The 19,914-nt window shown below is 50.1% G+C and overlaps 1 protein-coding gene across 1 annotated transcript; it reads right to left on the reverse strand.

The window, feature by feature from the left end:
• Positions 1 to 17,671: 17,671 nt before the first annotated feature.
• LOC120928485 (olfactory receptor 1361-like) lies at positions 17,672 to 18,792 on the reverse strand. The gene has a single exon (XM_040339579.1). The coding sequence runs from the start codon at positions 18,639 to 18,641 to the stop codon at positions 17,709 to 17,711; it is 933 nt and encodes a 310-aa protein (XP_040195513.1). The 5' UTR covers positions 18,642 to 18,792; the 3' UTR covers positions 17,672 to 17,708.
• Between the last annotated feature and the right edge of the window lie 1,122 nt (positions 18,793 to 19,914).

Below are 19,914 nucleotides of genomic sequence, written 5' to 3' on the forward strand. Positions count from 1 at the left end.
TGCATTTAACTCAGCGCAGTTGTTCCCAAATCTTTCTTTATACGCCGAAAAAAGCCTAACTAAAACGACGTAAAAAAATGCGCCGGTGGGAGGTACGTTTCTGAATCGGCGTAAATACCAAATTAGCATATTCCTCCCGTAACTATACGGAAGCGCCACCTAGCGGCCAGCGTGATTATGCAGCCTAAGATACGACGGTGTAAGACACTTACACCAGTCGGATGTTAGGGATATCTATGCGTAACTGATTCTCTGAATCAGGCGCATAGATACGACCGACCGCACTCAGAGATACACCGGCGTATCAGGAGATACGCCGTCGTATCTCGTTTCTGAATCCGGCCCAATCTGTCTTATCAGCAAGGCGCGTTTCTTTGGAAAATTTATCCACATTTGTATCTACATTTTTACTAGGGTTGGCCCGATACGACTTTTTTAAGACTGAGTACAAGTACCGATACTTTTTTTCCAAGTATTAGCCGATACCGAATACTGATACTTTTTTTATGTCATGCGACAGTTGCACATGTGTCAGTATTTTTTTTTTTACAATTTTTTGTTATTTTTTTACAATACTTTCTTAGGGGGGAGTGGATAATGTCAGTGTGTTTTTTATTTAAATTGTTATTATTTTTTACAATTATTATCTTTTTTATAATGTATTGCAAATTTTTTAGCCCTGTTGGGGGGCTTTAATGAGATATCAGGGGTCTTTACAGACCCCTGACATCTCCCCTTTGAGACAGAGAAAGGGACTAAGGACATAGATTCCCCAGTCCCTTTCTCAGCTGCACTGAAAGTGAATGGAGAGAAGACAGCGGCTCCTCTCTATTCATAAACTGAAGCATCGTAAACACAGGTTACGATGTTTCAGTTATATGAATGGACAGAGTCAGTGATCACTGACTCAGTTCATTTGGAAAAGGTAGGAGCCGGGTTTAGCGGCTCCTACCTCGGCTCTCCATCCTGACAGAGGGGGCGGAGGAGGATATGGAGGGTGACACGGAGCACAGAGGGGGACATGGAGGGTGACACCGAGCACGGAGGGGGAGAGCAGCAAAACGGAGGGGGACGCGGAGCGCGGAGGGGGAAAGCAGAAGAACGGAGGGTGACACAGAGCGAGGAGGGGGACAGCAGAAGCACGGAGGGGGGATACGGAGAGCTGAGGAACGGAGGGGGAGAGAAGAAGAATGGAGGGTGACACAGAGCGAGGAGGGGGACCGCAGCAGCATGGAGGGGGGACACGGAGCGCAGAGGGGGAGAGCAGAAGGACAGCAGCAGCACAGAGGGGAGACACGGAGCACAGAGGGGGAGAGCAGAATAACGGAGGAGGACAGCAGCAGCACGGAGGGGGGACACAGAGCACGGAGCAACACGGATGGGGGAACTGGAGGAGGATACAGGGACAGTCAGTATCAGAACCTGTACTCACCAAGGCCGAGATGCTGAGGACGGCTCACCTTTGCGACCCTGCGCAGTCCGCTCCCTGGAGTTGAGACAGAGGAGGGACGGCACAAGGAGGCACCGGTGCCGGAAACTGGTAGGTAGACTTGGTGCAGCTGACAGAAGCAGGGCAGGTGCAGAAGACTGGAGACAACTGTAGGTCAGGCTGGAACTGGCAGGAAGTCCAGAGGGATCAGGCAGGAAACAAAGGCAAATCCGGGTCACAGGCCGTGGGTCAGGAGTTGGAGAGATCAGAGGAAGTCCGTAAGTGCAAGCCAAGGTCAAAGGGCAGGAGACAACAGCAATCCAGGTAACGTCAGCCAAAGGGTCAAAGGTTCCAGGTGAGAGGAGAGTCGTGCGGAAGTCCGGGTCAAAACAGGCAGGTATGGCAACGGGTAAACACATGGAAGCTGAAGACAAACCAGCAACCTGTTCAGGGGAAGAGGCTGGTTTAAATAGGACTGTCAGTCCTCTGATTGGCCACAGGGCTGTCACGTGCGCGCGTCCACGCACACGGCGCGCCGTTGTACCGCGCATGTGCGGGAGCTCAACAGAGACGGGAATGGTGCCCTGAAAGTTCCCCCCCCCAAGGGGCGGACTCCGGACGCCCAAACTGGCCATCAACTCCGGGTATTCCACATGAAAGGCCCGAATCAGGCGAGGAGCATGGAGATTTCGGGAAGGCTCCCAGGAGTTATCTTCAGGAGGATACCCCTTCCATTTAATGAGGTATTGCAGTTGCCTTCCTCTCTTTCTACAACTCAAGATAGCTTCCACCTCAAATTCCCTTTCCCCCTCAATCTCCACTGTTGGTGGCGGCAGTTCTTCTCTTCCGTTGAAGGGATCCGGCACAATGGGCTTAAGTAGAGAGGCATGAAACACGGGATGGACCCTGTAGGACTCGGGCAAAGCCAGCTCGAAAGCCACTGGATTCATTTTCCGCCTGATCTCAAATGGCCCGATGAACCTCGGACCCAGCTTTCGAGAGGGAATGGGTAATTTGAGGTTGATGGCGGACAGCCAGACCTTCTCACCCACTTTGAAGACTGGGCAATCCTTCCTCCCCTTGTCATAGAACCTCTTGAAGTCCTGTTGAGCTTGCCGCATGCCTTCCTGTAATTTCTGGAAATTCTGCTGGATGCAGGTTACAAGTTCCTGGACAGTTGGCACGAATGTTTCAGGAATGGAGTCCGGGAGAAAGGAAGGGTGGAAACCAAAGTTAGCCCAGAACGGAGTTTGGTTTGTGGAGGAATGTATGGAATTGTTATAGGCGAACTCGGCTGAAGATAATAAAGAGGACCATTCGTCTTGGGAGACTGAGCAAAAGCAGCGTAAGTATTGTTCCAACGTTTGATTAGTGCGCTCTGTTTGGCCATTACTTTGGGGGTGATAGGCCGAGGACAGGCAGATTTCCACTTCCAGAGTTTTGCAGAGTTCTTTCCAGAATTTGGATGTGAATTGAGTACCTCTGTCAGATACTATGCTTTTGGGCACCCCATGAAGCCTGATGATTTCCTTAAAAAAGATTCTGGCTGTATCTGCCGCGGACGGTGTGCCAATCATAGGCAAAAAATGCGCCATCTTGGACAGACGATCCACCACGACTAGGATCGTGGTAAACCCTGCTGATGGGGGGCAGATCGACAATAAAGTCCATGGAAATGTCAACCCAAGGCCGTTCCGGAATAGGAAGAGGTTTCAGCAGGCCCCAGGTCTTCATGTTCGGCCCCTTATTCCGTTGGCAGCGAATGCAGGAAGAGACGTAATCTTTGCAGTCGGACCTCCATTTTGGCCACCAAAAGGAGCGAGAGATTAGCTCGGAGGTTTTACGAGCACCAAAATGGCCAGCCAATTTACGATCATGGAAGGTGCTAAGAATCAATTGCCTTGCTTCAGTTGGCACAAAAATGTTCCCTCGAGACCACAGCAAGTCATCCTTTTTCTCCAAGGAGGAGATCTCGTAATCAGGGCACCGTCGGCAGGCTGTTTTCAGGGTGGTCAACAAATCTGTTTGAGGGAGAAGCAGGAAATTTTGAGGCGACAGGATAGTGCTGGGTTCGGAAGTATCAGGCGTTTCAGGAAACATCCTAGAGAGGGCGTCAGCTTTTCCATTTCTTGCGCCAGGACGGTAGGTAATATGGAAATTGAAGCGAGCGAAGAAAAGGGCCCAGCGAGCCTGTCTGGGCCTAAGGCGTTTTGCAGACCGTAAGTACTCTAGGTTCCTGTGGTCGGTGAAGATGATAATGGGATGAGCTGCCCCTTTCAGCAGGTACCTCCACTCCTCTAGTGCGAATTTTATGGCCAGTAGCTCCCTATCGCCTACGTCGTAATTCCTCTCAGGAGGACTTAGTTTCCGAGAAGCGTAGGCTACTGGGTGAAGGAGTAACTTTGGCCCCTGTCTTTGGGAGAGAATAGCGCCTGTAGCAGATTCCGAGGCATCAACTTCTAGGACAAAAGGTAGCGTAGAATCCGGATGACAAAGTACAGGTGCCGAGGAGAAAGCTGTTTTGAGTTTGCTAAAGGCCTCCTGGGCCTCTTGTGGCCATTGAAAGCGGTGTCCCTGGCGGGTCAACCTGGTGATAGGGGAGACAATTGACGAAAAGCCGATGATGAATCGTCTGTAAAAATTGGCGAAGCCAATGAAGCGCTGAACGCCTTTTTTGTCCGTTGGAGGTGACCACTCTTGAATAGCTCTGATTTTCTGGGGGTCCATGGCTACCCCATTCACAGAAATGATAAATCCTAAAAATTGCACTGATGTCTTTTCAAATTCAAATTTCTCTGATTTCAGATAAAGCTTGTGTTGTCTCAAGATGGTGAGAACCTGCCTGACATGTTGCCGATGTAATTCCGTTGTGGCTGAAAAAATGAGAATATCGTCTAAGTATACTACTAGGAAGTTGTCCAGATATTGTCGAAAAATGTCGTTGACTAGGTGCTGAAAAGTAGCGGGAGCATTACAAAGCCCGAAGGGCATGACCAGATACTCGAAGTGCCCGAATCTGGACCTGAAAGCTGTCTTCCACTCATCTCCTGCCCTTATTCGGACCAGATTGTAGGCACCCCGGAGGTCTAATTTAGAAAAGATCTGGGCCGATCGGAACCGTTGGAATAGCTCAGGGATCAGAGGCAGCGGGTATCGGTTCTTGATGGTAATTTTGTTTAACTCCCTATAGTCGATGCAGGGTCTAAGTGAACCATCTTTTTTTTCTACAAAGAAGATCCCCGCCCCAGCTGGCGAGGAGGAAGGACGGATGAACTTATTTTTAAAATTTTCCTCAATAAAGACCTTGAGGGCCTTCAACTCAGTCTCTGGCAAGGGGAATATGCGCCCAAAGGGAATTTCAGATCCAGGCAAGAGGTCGATGGGGCAGTCATATGACCGATGTGGTGGGAGACTATCGGCTTTTTGTTTGTCAAAGACATTCTTGAAGTCTAGGTAGGCTGAGGGAACATGCTGTAGGTCTTCAGGTGGAGTGGTTAACGTGGAGCAGGAAGCTGGAACCGGTGCAAAGCAGTGCTGAGAACAATAGGCGGAAGAAAAACTGACTTCTTTCTTGAGCCAGTCAATGCAGGGCAGATGAACTTGCAGCCATGGAAGACCCAGGATAATGGGGAACATGGGGGACGGAATCAAGTCCAGACGAAGAAACTCACGGTGTCCGGAGTCTGAGATGGCACAGAGAGGAAGGGTTTCTTGGCTAATCAGTCCAGAACGAGGGAGAGAGCCGTCGGTCAGATGAACTTGCAGCTGAAAATCCTTGGTACGGCAGGGGATGCGCAGCTTTTGGGCCAAGGATGAGTCCAGGAAGCAGCTGCAGGCCCCGGAATCAATTATCGCCGGCAGACGAGTTGCCCCTTCCGGGAGCTGTAGAGAAAGAAAGAGGGTAACATAAGTCTGAGGCAAACTGGTAACATGATAATTGATGACAGGTGAGGGCTTCGACTTACAAGGTCTCACTGGGCAGGTGCGCAAAAAGTGGCCGGCGGCTCCGCAGTACAGACAGAGGTTGGATTGACGCCTCCGGAGTCTTTCTTCTGGAGTGAGAGGGGCTCGTACTAGGCCAAGCTGCATAGGCTCCGGTTCAGGTAGTGAGGTGCTCGGTGGAGCTGGGTGAAGAGGTGGTGCTGGAGCATATCTTGGCGGGACCCAATTGGGACGGTTGGCCTGGAACCTCTCCGAACGACGTTCCCGAAGGCGTCTATCCAGCTGAGTGGCCATTTGGATCAAATCCTCCAGGGAGGCAGGAGGTTCCGACCTCGCAAGCTCTTTTTTTTTCCCCCAAACCTGCAATGCAAAAGGCATAATAGGCTAGTATGCACCGCATACTAGCCTATTATGAAATACTTACCTCGGAACGAGGTGTGTACCACTTACCTGATCCACGCCGAGCAGGATGTCATCTTGCTCCGGCGTGTCTTCCGGGTATCGCCGCTCCAGCGCTGTGATTGGCTGGAGCGGCGATGACGTCACTCCCGCGCGTGCGCGCGGGAGATTTCAAATCGGCAGGGTCCGGCGATGCCGGTCCTTCAGCCGTGGAGTCCCCCCTGCGCATGCGCCGCCCGCATTGCGGGGGTAATATCTCCTAAACCGTGCAGGTTTAGGAGATATTCTCCTCACCTACAGGTAAGCCTTGTTGTAGGCTTACCTGTAGGTAAAAGTCCAAATAGTGGGTTTACAACCACTTTAAGGAATGTGCCCATGCTTGGGGCTCATCTGAGAGGAGGGAGATGACGAACCCGACCTTCACAGCTTCGGAAACAAAAGTTCTGGGTTGGAGAGTCAGGTACAGAGAACAGGCGTTTTTGAAGGCCCGGTATTTCCGGCGATCCCCTGAAAAACGCTCGGGCATGGGTACACGAGGTTCGGGGTTCGTCCCCATCACGGCAGGACTTGCAGGAGCTTGAGAGATGGAGGGTCCGGGTGAAGAGGTTAAGGCAGCAGCGGATGGACCAGGGGAGCCGGCCAGTTGTTGGAGGCGGCCGTCAATCTGGAGGTAGCCTTCCTGAAGTTTCTGAACTGCCTCTGTTAAAGCGGAGACCTGCTGGCACAGTGTCTCAAAAGGTGAGAGCGCCCTGTCGGCCTCAGACATCTGGCTGGTTTGTACTATCAGAACCTGTACTCACCAAGGCCGAGATGCTGAGGACGGCTCACCTTTGCGACCCTGCGCAGTCCGCTCCCTGGAGTTGAGACAGAGGAGGGACAGCACAAGGAGGCACCGGTGCCGGAAACTGGTAGGTAGACTTGGTGCAGCTGACAGAAGCAGGGCAGGTGCAGAAGACTGGAGACAACTGTAGGTCAGGCAGGAACTGGCAGGAAGTCCAGAGGGATCAGGCAGGAAACAAAGGCAAATCCGGGTCACAGGCCGTGGGTCAGGAGTTGGAGAGATCAGAGGAAGTCCGTAAGTGCAAGCCAAGGTCAAAGGGCAGGAGACAACAGCTATCCAGGTAACGTCAGCCAAAGGGTCAAAGGTTCCAGGTGAGAGGAGAGTCGTGCGGAAGTCCGGGTCAAAACAGGCAGGTATGGCAACGGGTAAACACATGGAAGCTGAAGACAAACCAGCAACCTGTTCAGGGGAAGAGGCTGGTTTAAATAGGACTGTCAGTCCTCTGATTGGCCACAGGGCTGTCACGTGCGCGCCCATGCGCGCGTCCACGCACACGGCGCGCCGTTGTACCGCGCATGCGCGCGCGCACATTGCGCCCAGGGATGCGCCGGAGCCCCGTTGCCCCGCGCATGTGCGGGAGCTCAACAGAGACGGGAATGGTGCCCTGATAGTCAGCAGTGATCAGTGCGGCTTTGGGGGGAGTTACAAGCACCGATCACCTCTGTATAGATTTTACTAAAACAGCTGAAAAGGGGGGGGGGAAGCTGTCAGGCTGTATTGAAATCTAAACAGGGAGATCGGTGCTTGTAACTCCCCCCACCGCACCGATCATCCCTGACTGCCCAGGTATCGGGTGAAGAAGCATCGGAGCATTTTCCCTCAGTACTCAGGGAAATGCTTGGTATCGGTACTGATACCGATACTAGTATCAGTATCGGGACAACCCTAATTTTTACATTACATTATCCTTGTGAACCAAAAGCAAAAAGTACATTTCAAGTCATCCAAACTGAAGTCAAAGAAAGTGCCTGGGGACACCTAAAGCCTAAGAAGCTCTGTGATGTAACCCGCGTCTGATTCTCTGGTCATTGGCTGCCTTATTAGATAGTGAGACCACTAGTCACAGTTCATTAAGCTAGCCAGCCACTAGTTGCATTATAGAGTGACCCAAGACTATAGAGAGTCCCAGAGGTACCTTTGCTTTGGTGGTTGTAAACCCTTACATATACCCAGTGAAGTGACTAGGCTCAGGTGATACATAGAGATTAATCAAATCCTCCTACATACATGTTACGGCCTTATTCCAAATAGGATTAAATTAATTATTTTCTTCAAAATTCTACAAACAATATCCCATATTGACAATGTGAAAGAAGTTTGTTTGAAATCTTTTTAGATTTATTAAAAATTTAAAATGAAAAAATCCCATGTAAGTAGTCACAGCCTTTGTTAAATACTTTGTTGAAGCCCCTTTGGCACCAATTACAGCCTCTAGTCTATTTGAGTATGATGCTACAAGCTTGGCACACCTATTTTTGGGCAGTGTCTGCCATTCTTCTTTGCTTTCAAGCTCCATCAGGTTGGATGGGGAGCATCAGTGCACAGCCATTTTCAGATCTCTTCAGAGATTGGGTTCAAGTCTGGGCACTCCTTTGTTATCTTGCCTGTGTGCTTAGGGTCGTTGTCCTGTTGGAAGATGAACCTTCGCCCCAGTCTGAGGTCCAGAGAGCTACATTTAAATCAAGGCTGTCTCTGTACATTGCTGCATTCATCTTTCCCTCGATCCTGACTAGTCTCCCAGTTCCTGCCACTGAAAAACATCCCCACAGCATGATGCTACCACCACCATGCTTCACTGTAGGGACGGTATTGTTCAGGTGATAAGTGGTGCCTGTTTTGCTCCAGACATAACGTTTGCCATTCAGGCCAAAGAGTTCAATCTTTGTTTTATCAGACCAGAGATTTATGTTTCTTATGGTCTGAGAGTCCTTCAGATGCCTTTTGTCTAGCTCCAGGCGGGCTGTCATATGCCTTTTACTGAAGAGTGGCTTTCATCTGGCCACTCTACAATACAGGCCTGATTGGTGGAGTGCGGCAGAGATGGTTGTTCTTCTGGAAGGTTCTTCTCTTTCCACAAAGAAATGCTGGAGCTCTGTCAGAATGACCATTGGGTTCTTGGTCACCTCCTTGACTAAGGCCCTTCTGCCCTGATTGCTCAGTGGCCCGCTATAAGAAGAGTCCTGGTAGTTCAAAACTTTTTCCATTTATGGATGATGGAGGCCACTGTGCTCATTGGGACCCTCAGTGCTACAGACATTTTTCTGTGCTCTTCCCCAGATCTGTTCCTCCATACAATCCTGTCTTGGAGGCCTACCAACTATTCCTTAGACTTCATGGCTTGGTTTGTGCTCTGACATGCACCTTATATAACAGGTGTGTGCCTTTCCAAATCATGTCCAATCAACGGAATTTACCACAGGTGGACTCCAATCAAGTTATAGAAACCCACACCAAGGACACCCAGACCGGCCACCGCCCCAAGGAGAGAAACCTTCCCGGACGTTGGAGTCCGCAGGTCTTCCCCATCTGCCATAGAACCATGGAGGTCGGTTCCTGTGCCAAAGGTGAGGGACATACAGTGTTAGCGATGTCGGTCCTGGGGCATACCCGGGCACAGTGCCCGCTTCAGGAGGAGCCTATGGATTGCGGGACTGCCCGAAGAAGCTCTTTTTATGTGCAAAGAGCGTGTGCCACGCATCTTGACCTAGCTTCCGGACGGTTTGAGTGTGAAGTGTGGGTGAACCACCTTCCTGCCAGGGCTCTACTGGACTCCGGGAGCATGGTCACACTGGTACATGCCAGGGTACTTGGGAGGATTGGTCCAGTAACTAAGACTCTACGGGTAGTATGTATCCATTGGGACACCAAGGAGTACCCCTTGGTCCCGGTAACTGTGTCCTATGGCCATACCTCAGTTACACAGGAGGTTGGGGTGGTAAAAAGCTTAATACATTACATCATAGTGGGGCGGGACTGTCCACTATTTCTGGAACCATGGAACCAGGTACAGACGGGGCTGCCAGGAGAATGGGGGACACTGGGCTTGGAAGGGACAGCGTCTGGGGGATCTTGGCCTGAAACCTCCACAACACACCCCTCTAATGTGGAGATACCTGTTGTTGATAATGACATTGCAGAGAATCTTAGTTTGGATAATAATGGTCCTGTGTTAGGTCTCAAAATCGAGTTGACCTCTGAGGGGGGGAAGTCTCCCTGTTACAAGTCATGCTGGGGGAGGATGATGAGGAGCTCTCCCCGGTTGAGAAGGGTGAGGGGGAAACATCCCCGAGGCCAGTGCATCCAGACCTGGATGTACCCAGGGGTGCATTTGGCACCGCCCAGTTACAGGATCCTACCTTGGTCAACGCTCGAGAGCAGGTTTCTGTCATTGATGGGGTTTCACAAATACCGGGTGCAGATCAGAGGTTTCCTTATTTTGCGTTGAAGGGGGACCTAGTCTATCGAGTGGCTGAAAGCCAAGGGAAACCCATAGAGCAGTTGCTGGTCCCTTAACCGTATAGGCGGATGCTCCTTGATCTAGCCCACAATGACGCACTGGTAGGACACCTGGGGGCGGAGAAAACAGAGGCCTGGATAACCGACCGGTTTTACTGGCCAGGGGTGAAGGCCGAGGTTAAAAGATATTGTGCATCTTGTCCCATTTGCCAGTTAATTGCCCCAGTGGCCCGCTATAGAAACCCCCTAGTACCCTTGCCAATTATTGAGATCCCATTTGAGCGGATCGCTATGGATCTTGTGGAACCCCTAGTAAAGTCGGCAAGGGGGCACCAATACATATTGGTCATCCTAGACTACGCAACTAGATATCCAGAAGCAGTCCGGTTGAGAAAAACTTCCTCTAAGGCCATTGCCCGGGAGTTATTTCAAATGTTCTCACAAACCGGGTTCCCCAAAGAAATACTAACGGATCAGGGCACCCCTTTTATGTCAAAGGTGATGGCGGACTTGTGCAAGCTGTTTCATATTAAGCAGTTGCGGACGTCCGTCTATCACCCGCAGACCGATGGCCTAGTTAAGAGGTTTAATAAAACTCCATGTTGAAAAGAGTGGTCCAGAAAGACGGGAAGGATTGGGATATGTTACTCCCTGCCCTGTTGTTCGCTATCCGGGAGGTTCCACAAGCATCCACAGGTTTCTCACCGTTTGAGCTAGTGTATGGACGAAGACCCCGGGGTTGCTTGTAGGGTTGTCCCGATGCCGATACCAAGCATTTGCCCGGAGTACTTGTACACGGGCAAATGCTTCGATGCCTAATCCGATACTTTGTCAGTGGTGCTTCTGTCCCCCGCCGTGTACCGCTCCGGTCCCCCGCCGTGTACTGCTCCGGTCCCCCTCCATGCTCTGCTCCTGTACCCTGCCGTGCTCTGCATCGGTCCCCCTCCATGCTCCGCTTGTGTCCCCCGCCATGCTCTGCATCGGTCCCCCACCGTGCTCTGCTCGTGCCCCCAGCCGAGTACCGCTCCGGTCCCCCTCTGTGCTCTGCTCCTGTACCCTGCTGTGCTCTGCATCTGTCCCCCTCCATGCTCCGCTCATGTCCCCTGCCGTGCTCCGCTTGTGTCCCCCTCCGTGCTCCGCTTGTGTCCCCCTCCGTGCTCTGCCTCCCGCCCCCCTCCGTGCTCTGCTCCGATCCTCTGCTCCCCTCTGTGTACCGCTCTGGTCCCCCGCCATCCTCCACTCCCCTCTGTGTACCGCTCTGGTCCCCCGCCGGCCTCCGCTTCCCTCTGTGTACCGCTCTGGTCCCACGGCGTCCTCTGCTCCCCTCTGTGTACCGCTCTGGTCCCCTGCCATCCTCCGCTCCCCTCTGTTTACTGATCTGGTCCCCCGCTGTCCTCCGCACTCCTCTCTGTACCGCTCTGGTCCCCCGCCATCCTCCGCTCCCCTCTGTGTACCGCTCTGGCCCCCCGCCGTCCTCGGCTCCCCTCTGTGTACCGCTCTGATCCCCCCCGCCGTCCTCGGCTCCCCTCTGTGTACCGCTCTGGTCCCCCGCCGTCCTCCGCTTCCCCCTTTGTACCGCTCTGGTCCCCCACCGTCCTCCGTTCCCCTCTGTATACCGCTCTGGACCCCCGCCGTCCTCCGCTCCCCTCTGTGTACCGCTCTGGTCCCCCGCCGTCCTCTGCTCCCCTCTGTGTACCGCTCTGGTCTCCCGCCGTCCTCCGCTCCCCTCTGTGTACCGCTCTGGTCCCCCGCCGTCCTCCGCTCCCCTCTGTGTACCGCTCTGGTCCCCCGCCGTGCTCCTCCCCCCCCCCTCTGTCCCCGATCTGTCATGATGGAGAGCGGAGGAAGGAGCCCTTTTCTGAATGAACAGTCAGCGATCTTTTTTTTGTCAGTGATCACTGACTGTCCATTCATAACTGAGCATAGTAACTGTGTCATTCATCTACAGTGCAGTTGAGCCTGTCTCAAAGAGGAGATATCAGGAGTCTGTTAAGACCCCCAATATCTCACCAAAGCCCCCCCAGCAGGGCTGATAAAAGCAAAAAAAAGAATTGTAAAAAGAATTGTAAAAATAATAAAGTTAAATAAAAAAACACACTGACACCGCCCCTCCAAAAGAAAGCATTGTAAAGAATATTTAAAAAAAATTATTGTAAAAAAAAAAAAAAAAAAACTGACAGTCCACACATCAGTACTGCATATTAGTGCCACTGTCAAAATAAAATTTAAAAAAAAGTATCGGTATTCGGTATCGGCAAGTACTTGAAAAAAAGTATCGGTACTTGTACTCGGTCTAAAAAAAGTGGTATCGGGACAACCCTACTACAAACGATCGTTTTTTTCTATCGGTTAGGTATCCATCGGTTAAATTTAAAACAAGATTGCATTTTTTTTTTCACAAGAAAAAGATTGCTTTTTTTTAACCTATGGATAAATAACCGATGGGGCCCACACACGATCGGTTTAGTCCGATGAAAACGGTCCATCAGACCGCTCTCATCGGTTTGACCGATCGTGTGTACGCGGCATTATAGGTCTATCACTTTCTTAAGAGCTGGGTCTAATGCCTCATTATTAAAGCGGGGGTTCACCCCAAAAAACAAAATGTAACATGACATTCAGCCGAGTTGTCAGAATGACAATCGGCTGTTTTTTTTATTTCTGTGCCGTACATACCATATTTTCACCGCCGCTTTCGGCTATGTAAGAAGCCGGGCTGCGAGTCGGCTCTATACGGCGCCTGCGCACCGACGTTCGGCTTCTTTCGGCAACTTGTGATGCGCTGTATGCGCCGGTCGGAAGGATGTCAATCAATTAGGAACGCCCAGTCCTGCAGCTTACATACCCGGAAGCGGCGGTGAAAATACGGTATGTACGGCACTGAAATAAAAAAAAAACAGCCGATTGTCATTCTGACAACTCGGCTGAATGTCATGTTAAAATTTTTTTTTTGGGGTGAACCCCCGCTTTAATGAGGGGTGGGGGGCACTAGTACTCTTCAGTCATGCATCAATTTCTTTAACCCATATTGCATTCCCAGTGTCACTTACCAGTGTATACAGCAAGACAGAGATCTGCTAGTCATGGGCAGCTCTCCATATACCATATATATATATAAGATGTGGCTTCTTTATTTTAGAGAACTGGGAGTCACAAGGGAATGTTGCTTTTCTTAAATATGTTTTACGAATTCTCTTGCGTTTTTACATAACAAGGATTGTTATGAATGCTATAAATAATACTACAAATAATAATTTCATCATCATTATTATAATTTAATTACAAATTATCATGGTTTATGTTTTCTTCAGAAAAAATTTAATTATGTTGAATATAATAATGATTTGAACTTTAATCAATATCAATAGAAATGCTATAATGGCAAAATTATTTAGGCACCCCTCCAAATGATTGAGTTTACATGTTTTCATAGCTAATGCTACAGCATACAAAGACATTTTAGACATCTTTTGTAGTGGCGGTTACGGAAAGGCTCTTTTCTGTTCCAGCATCACTGCACCCCTTTGTACAAAGCCAGCACTATATAGACATGGGCCCCGGATTCAGAAAGAATTGCGCTCTATTTGCGGAGGCGCAGGGCAACGATTTTGCCCTTGTGCCCCCGCAAATATTTTGCGCTGCCCTCGATTCACGGAGCAGTAGCTCCGTAAATTGCGAGGGCGCGCCGGCAAAATTGCCCGGCGTAGGCGCGCTCCCGTGCCGAGCGTAGAGCGCATGCTCCATCAGGAAACTTTCCCGACGTGCATTGCGGCAAATGACGTCACAAGGACGTCATTTGCTTCAAAGTGAACGTGAATGGCGTCCAGCGCCATTCACGATTCACTTACGCAAACAACGTAAAATTCGAACGTTGCGAAGCGGGAACGCCGGGTATAGTTTAGCATTGGCTGCCCCTGCTATTAGAAGGGGCAGCCTTACGCTAAACACGCCGTACGGAAACGACGTAACTTGCATACGCAGGGGGCGCGCAACATTGTGAATCGGTGTAAGTATGCAATTTGCATACTATACGCTGACCACAATGGGAACGCCCCCTACCGGTCATCGCAAGAATGCAGTCTAAAATCTGCGTGGCATATAAGCCTTATGCCACGCAGATTTTAGGCTGCAGTCGGCGTAACAAGTTCTCTGAATCAGGAGAACTCGTTACGCGGCGCAAGTCAGCAATTGCGCTGCGTAACTATGGTTACGCAGGCGCAATTGCTTACTGAATCTGGGCCATGGTTTGGTGTGGAGGAAATCAAGTGCCCTGCACTGAGCTCTGACCTCAACCCTACTGATCACCTTTTTGTTTTTCAATTCAGTACTTTTTTTATTCTTTTTGTAGCAATACAAATTATACATTTATACATACATTACATACATTTTGTCCAGATACATTATCTTCCCACTAACATTCAACCACCCAAAAAAATGTTTTATTATTAAATTGTCCTCCCTTTGCTGTGACTCTCAACCCCCCCACAACCCCGCAAAACGCTCCCCCCACCATCCTCTCCCAGTATAGTTCAACTTATGGCACCCTCTATGGCCCAGATTCACAAAGCACTTACGCCGACGTATAACAAGTTACGCTGACGTATCTGTGCACCGGACCCACAAACAGAGATGCGCCTAAAAATAGGCTTCACCCTTCCGACGTATCTTGCTTACGCCAGCGTAGAGTGGGCGCACATTTAGACTGGGCACATGGTGCCGCTTCTATTGATTAGCCATTCAAACATGCAAATGAGGGAAATACGGCGATTCACGAACCTGCATGCGCCCGACGCAGGCTACGAGAGGTGCGCGTAAGTTGTACGTCCGGCGTAAAGTTATGCCCCATAAAGGAGGTGCAACCCAGTAGCAGACATGCAAAGGTCTGCACCAAGGAACATAAGCTTGGCTCTCTGGTTGGGGACCTTAGACCCAATTACTTCATAAGGAACATAAGCCGGCGTATTTCACATTGGACGTGTGTCTGGCTGGGCGTAGGTTACATTCATGGCGTACGCAGTGATCAAGCGTATCTTAGGCTGTTGTTCCGACGTGGTTGTGAGCATGCGCAGGGGTATATGTCCACGTCACGGCGCATGCGCAGTTCATTAAACGTACTTGCCTGGCGCTCGGACCATCATTTGCATGGGGTCACGCCTCATTTGCATGGGTTTGCATGGGTCAAGCCCACTTCCACCTATGTTGGCCTGCGCCTTCGAAACCTACGCCACGCCGACGCAGCGTTGGGAGCACTGGCTTCCTGAATTCCATGCTTGCCTCTCTGCGCTGCGTCGGCGTGGCGTACGGCGTTTGCGTTATGGCGGCGTAATGTGCGCCCAACTCTCTGTGAATCTGGGCCATTATCTTCCCACTAACATTCAACCACCAAAAAACATTTTTTTTTAATGAAATTGTTCTCCCTTTGCTGTGACTCTCAACCCCCCCAAAACCCCGCAAAACGCTCCCCCCACCATCCTCTCCCAGTGCAGTTCAACTTATGGCACCCTCTGTATGTATATGTAAATTCCTAGAATTTATTTTTTTGTATTTTCCATTCTTCGGCAGTCGAGGAATATATTGATATCTGTGAAGGATGCTTCAGTTTAATTCTCCCTGCTCGTTATGCTGTGTGTGTGTTAGAGGATTTCAGGTGTGACTCATTCCTCGGCTAACAGGCTGTTGATATGGTAATGACCTTTCCTCAGCCAGTCCTAGTTCAAAGGCTAAATGGTCTAGTGTGTTGTGTGAAGAAGCCCTGTGGTTACTGTTTACTGTTATTAGAAGGGGCTCATGTTAATTATTCTGATTGCTTCATTGTGGTAATTATCTCTTCTATATGCGGGGCCAAGCTGTCTAGATAATGTATTCTGTACAATCTGGGCCTGGTGACCGTAGTAGTTGTAAGGGAACAGGATCAAAGGGACAATTGGTTAGGTGGGCATCTGAGAAAAGTTTTGTAACCTCTTCAATAGTTGCCAATTCAAAAGAGGAGAGTGTTGAAAGTGCTGTTAGGCAAGGTATGTTGGGTGGGAAAGATGTACGCACAGTGGAGGTGTCCTCACAAATTGCATCAATTTTGGCTTTGAAGTGATTGGCAATCTCTTGGGCAGTGAGTGCGTTAGTGGGTAGAGGGGGTGGGGGACGAAGCAGAGAGTTAAAGGTTGAGAAGAGCCGACGGGGACTGGATGACAAGGTATTAATAAGAGAGACAAAATAGTCTTGTTTGGCAGTATGGAGGCAGGAATTGTAACATTGTAACAGTAATTGTAATTGTACATTGCATTTGCCCGCTGGGCCACGGCCGCTGTTCTTGCCTGTGGGGCCAAGGCAGGCTGCACTTTAGGCCCGCACCAGTCCTCCGCGGCTGCCCGGCTGCCAGTTCAGCCTCAGGCTCAGCCTTCGGCATCAGCAGCAGGACGTAAACAAGAAGGAGGGACTAGAGGAGACACACTGCTCCACAGCCGCCAGTGAAGTTCAGCCGTTGGTGCCGGGGGGCGTGACCAGGAAGGGAGAGCCTGTTTTGCCAAAGGGATCTCTCAGAGAGAACATAAGTGCGGCCCCTGTAACCTGAATAGGAGGAGCGGTGGGGTGGCTGCATATAGAAGCATAATTCTCTCCATCGTCCTCCCGCGGTCTCTGAATGCCTGCTTCTGCTCCTCTCCCTCTCACAGGCATTCAGGTACATCGAGAAGAAGATGGAGAGAATGATTCTTCTATATGCAGCCACCCCAACGCTCCTCCTATCCTGCTTATCTCTGCTTCCCCCACAGTGCTCTCTACCCCCCCCCCACACACACACACACAGTGCTCTCTAGCCCCCCCAGTGCTCTCCACCTTCCCCATACTCTCTACTGCCCCCCGCCTCTCTTCCTGTGCTCTGCACCTCCCCCCTGTGATATCCACCTCCCCATGCTCTCCGCTGCCCCCTGTGCCCTCCACTTCTCCCCCAGTGCTATCCAGCCCCCCCCTGTGCTCTCCTCCTTCCTCCTGTGCTCTCCACCTCCCCCCATGCTCTAGGCTGCCCCCCTGTCACGGTCCTTCAGTCCGTTTTCATCGGTTTTGACCGATCGTGTGTCTTAGGCCCCGTACACACGACCAAACATGTATGCTGAAACTGGTCCGCGGACCAGTTTCAGCATACATGTTCGGTCGTGTGTAGGCGCGAGCGGGCCGAATTCCAGCAAACATTTGCCCGCCGGGCCTTTTCCCAGCAGACAAATATTCCTGGACGTGTTTTAAAACCGTCCGCTGGAATCTTGCCCGCTCGGACATGTACGGTCGTCAGTACAGACCTACCGTACATGTCCGAGCGCCCGCCGTCCCTCGCATGCGTCGAATGACTTTGACGCATGCGTGGAAGCCTTTAAATGGCAGGCCCGCCCACATCGCCGCGTCATCGTCGCGGCGACAACGCGGACACGCCCCGCGTATTGTTTACGCGCGGACTTCTGTACGATGGTTAGTACAGCCATCGTACAGAAGCCCTCTGGCAGACATGTACGGTGAAAACGGTCCGACGGACCGGTTTCATCGTACATGTTTGCCCGTGTGTACCGGGCCTTACACATTACTTAACCACTAAGGCCGTAAGTAATACAAGTTCTACTCAGTATCAGAGAACATGAAGATACATTTTATTTTAGCTTAGCTAGGAGAAAAGCATTGAGTGGTGAGTTTCTTCATAGCCTGTTTTACATCTTGGTTCCTTAGGCTGTAAATAAAAGGATTTAACATAGGAGTAATGATAGTGTAAGCCATGCTAACGATGCGATCATACTGGGAGGAGTAGTCTGATGATGGGCGGATGTAAATAAATATTATGGTACCATAGAACAAACATATGACCATAAGATGAGAAGAACAGGAGGAAAAGGCTTTGCTTCGGCTACTGCTGGTCTTTATTTTCACTATAGCCGAAGCAATGGCCACATAGGAAATAAGTATCAAAAGGAACGGAATAGTAATAACCATAGAACCTTCGGTGTATATTAGGAGCTCAGCTAGTGAAGTATTGGAGCAGGACAGCTTGAGAAGTGATGTCACATCACAGAAGAAGTGGTGGATCAGTCTGTCCTCACAGTATTTTAATTGTGATAGAATATAAGTGTGCAATATTGAATGTAGGCATGATGCCACCCAGCAACTGATATTCATCATGAACATAACCTTATCATTCATCAATGATACGTAGTGTAAGGGAGTACAAACAGCTAAATATCGATCAAATGCCATGACTGACAGGAGAAAATTCTCAGTGGTGCCCAGAAGAACAAAGAAGTACATCTGCAGGAAACAGCCATGGAAGGAGATGGAGGTTCCTCCTCGAAGAATGCAGGACAGAAGCTTGGGAACCGTCATTGTAGAGAAAGAGATGTCCACTACTGACAGGTTCCCTAAGAAAAAGTACATTGGTGTGTGCAACTGTGCAGAAAGTTTAATAGAACTTATTAAAAGTAAGTTAGAAGTCCATGTGAGGGCGTATATGACCAGAAGGGTGGAGAAGAGAACACCGTGGTTGTAGTGAAGGTCTGAGAAGGCCAGAAGAGTAAAGCCGGAGGTAAGATTTACTTTTTCCATCACTTATGATATAAAACGTTTCTTTGTGATGATTCCAAATTTACATAATCCGATTCTATGTGTTGTATTTGCAGAATTCTCTGTTATGCCGTTCCTGACAATGAACATTGGGAACAGTATTGTATATTACTTTAATTTACTATTATAAATGCATTAAACCCTTTTGAAACAATCTGTCTTATCAGCAAGGCGCCGTTTCTTCAAATACCGATACTTTTTTTCAAGAATTAGCCGATACCGAATACCGATACTTTTTTTATGTCATGCGACAGTTGCACATGTGTCAGTATTTTATTTATTTTTTACAATTTTTATTTTTTAAAATTTTTTGTTATTTTTTACAATACTTTCTTAGGGGGGAGTGGATAATGTCAGTGTGTTTTTTATTTAAATTTGTATTATTTTTTACAATTATTATCTTTTTTATAATTTATTGCAATTTTAATTTTTTTAGCCCTGTTGGGGGGCTTTGGTGAGATATCAGGGATCTTTACAGACCCCTGACATCTCCCCCTTTGAGACAGAGAAAGGGACTAAGGACACATATTCCCCAGTCCCTTTCTCAGCTGCACTGAAAGTGAATGGAGAGAAGACAGCGGCTCCTCTCTATTCATAAACTGAAGCATCGTAAACACAGGTTACGATGTTTCAGTTATATGAATGGACAGAGTCAGTGATCACTGACTCAGTTCATTTGGAAAAGGTAGGAGCCGGGTTTAGCGGCTCCTACCTTGGCTCTCTATCCTGACAGAGGGGGCGGAGGAGGATATGGAGGGTGACAAGAAGCACAGAGGGGGACATGGAGTGTGACCCCGAGCGTGGAGGGGGACGCGGAGCGCGGAGGGGGAGAGCAGAAGAACGGAGGGTGACACAGAGCGAGGAGGGGGACAGCAGAAGCACGGAGGGGGGATACGGAGAGCTGAGGAACGGAGGGGGAGAGCAGAAGCATGGAGGGTGGCACAGAGCAAGGAGGGGGACCGCAGCAGCACGGAGGGGGGATACGGAGCGCGGAGGGGGAAAGCAGAAGAAGGACAGCAGCAGCACAGAGGGGGGACACGGAGCACAGAGGGGGAGAGCAGAATAACGGAGGAGGACAGCAGCAGCACGGAGAGGGAAAACGGAGCGTGGAGGGGGAGAGCAGAAGAAGGACAGCAGCAGCACGGAGGGGGGACACGGAGCACAGAGGGGGAGAGCAGAATAACGGAGGAGGACAGCAGCAGCACGGAGAGGGAAAACGGAGCGTGGAGGGGGAGAGCAGAAGAAGGACAGCAGC

This window comes from Rana temporaria, chromosome 2 (assembly GCF_905171775.1).
Source record: "Rana temporaria chromosome 2, aRanTem1.1, whole genome shotgun sequence".
Taxonomy (NCBI): Eukaryota; Metazoa; Chordata; class Amphibia; order Anura; family Ranidae; genus Rana; species Rana temporaria.

Coding starts and splice junctions, on each gene's coding strand:
- LOC120928485 (XM_040339579.1), bottom strand. CDS start 18,641: ATGGAAAAAGTAAATCTTACCTCCGGCTTTACTCTTCTGGCCTTCTCA.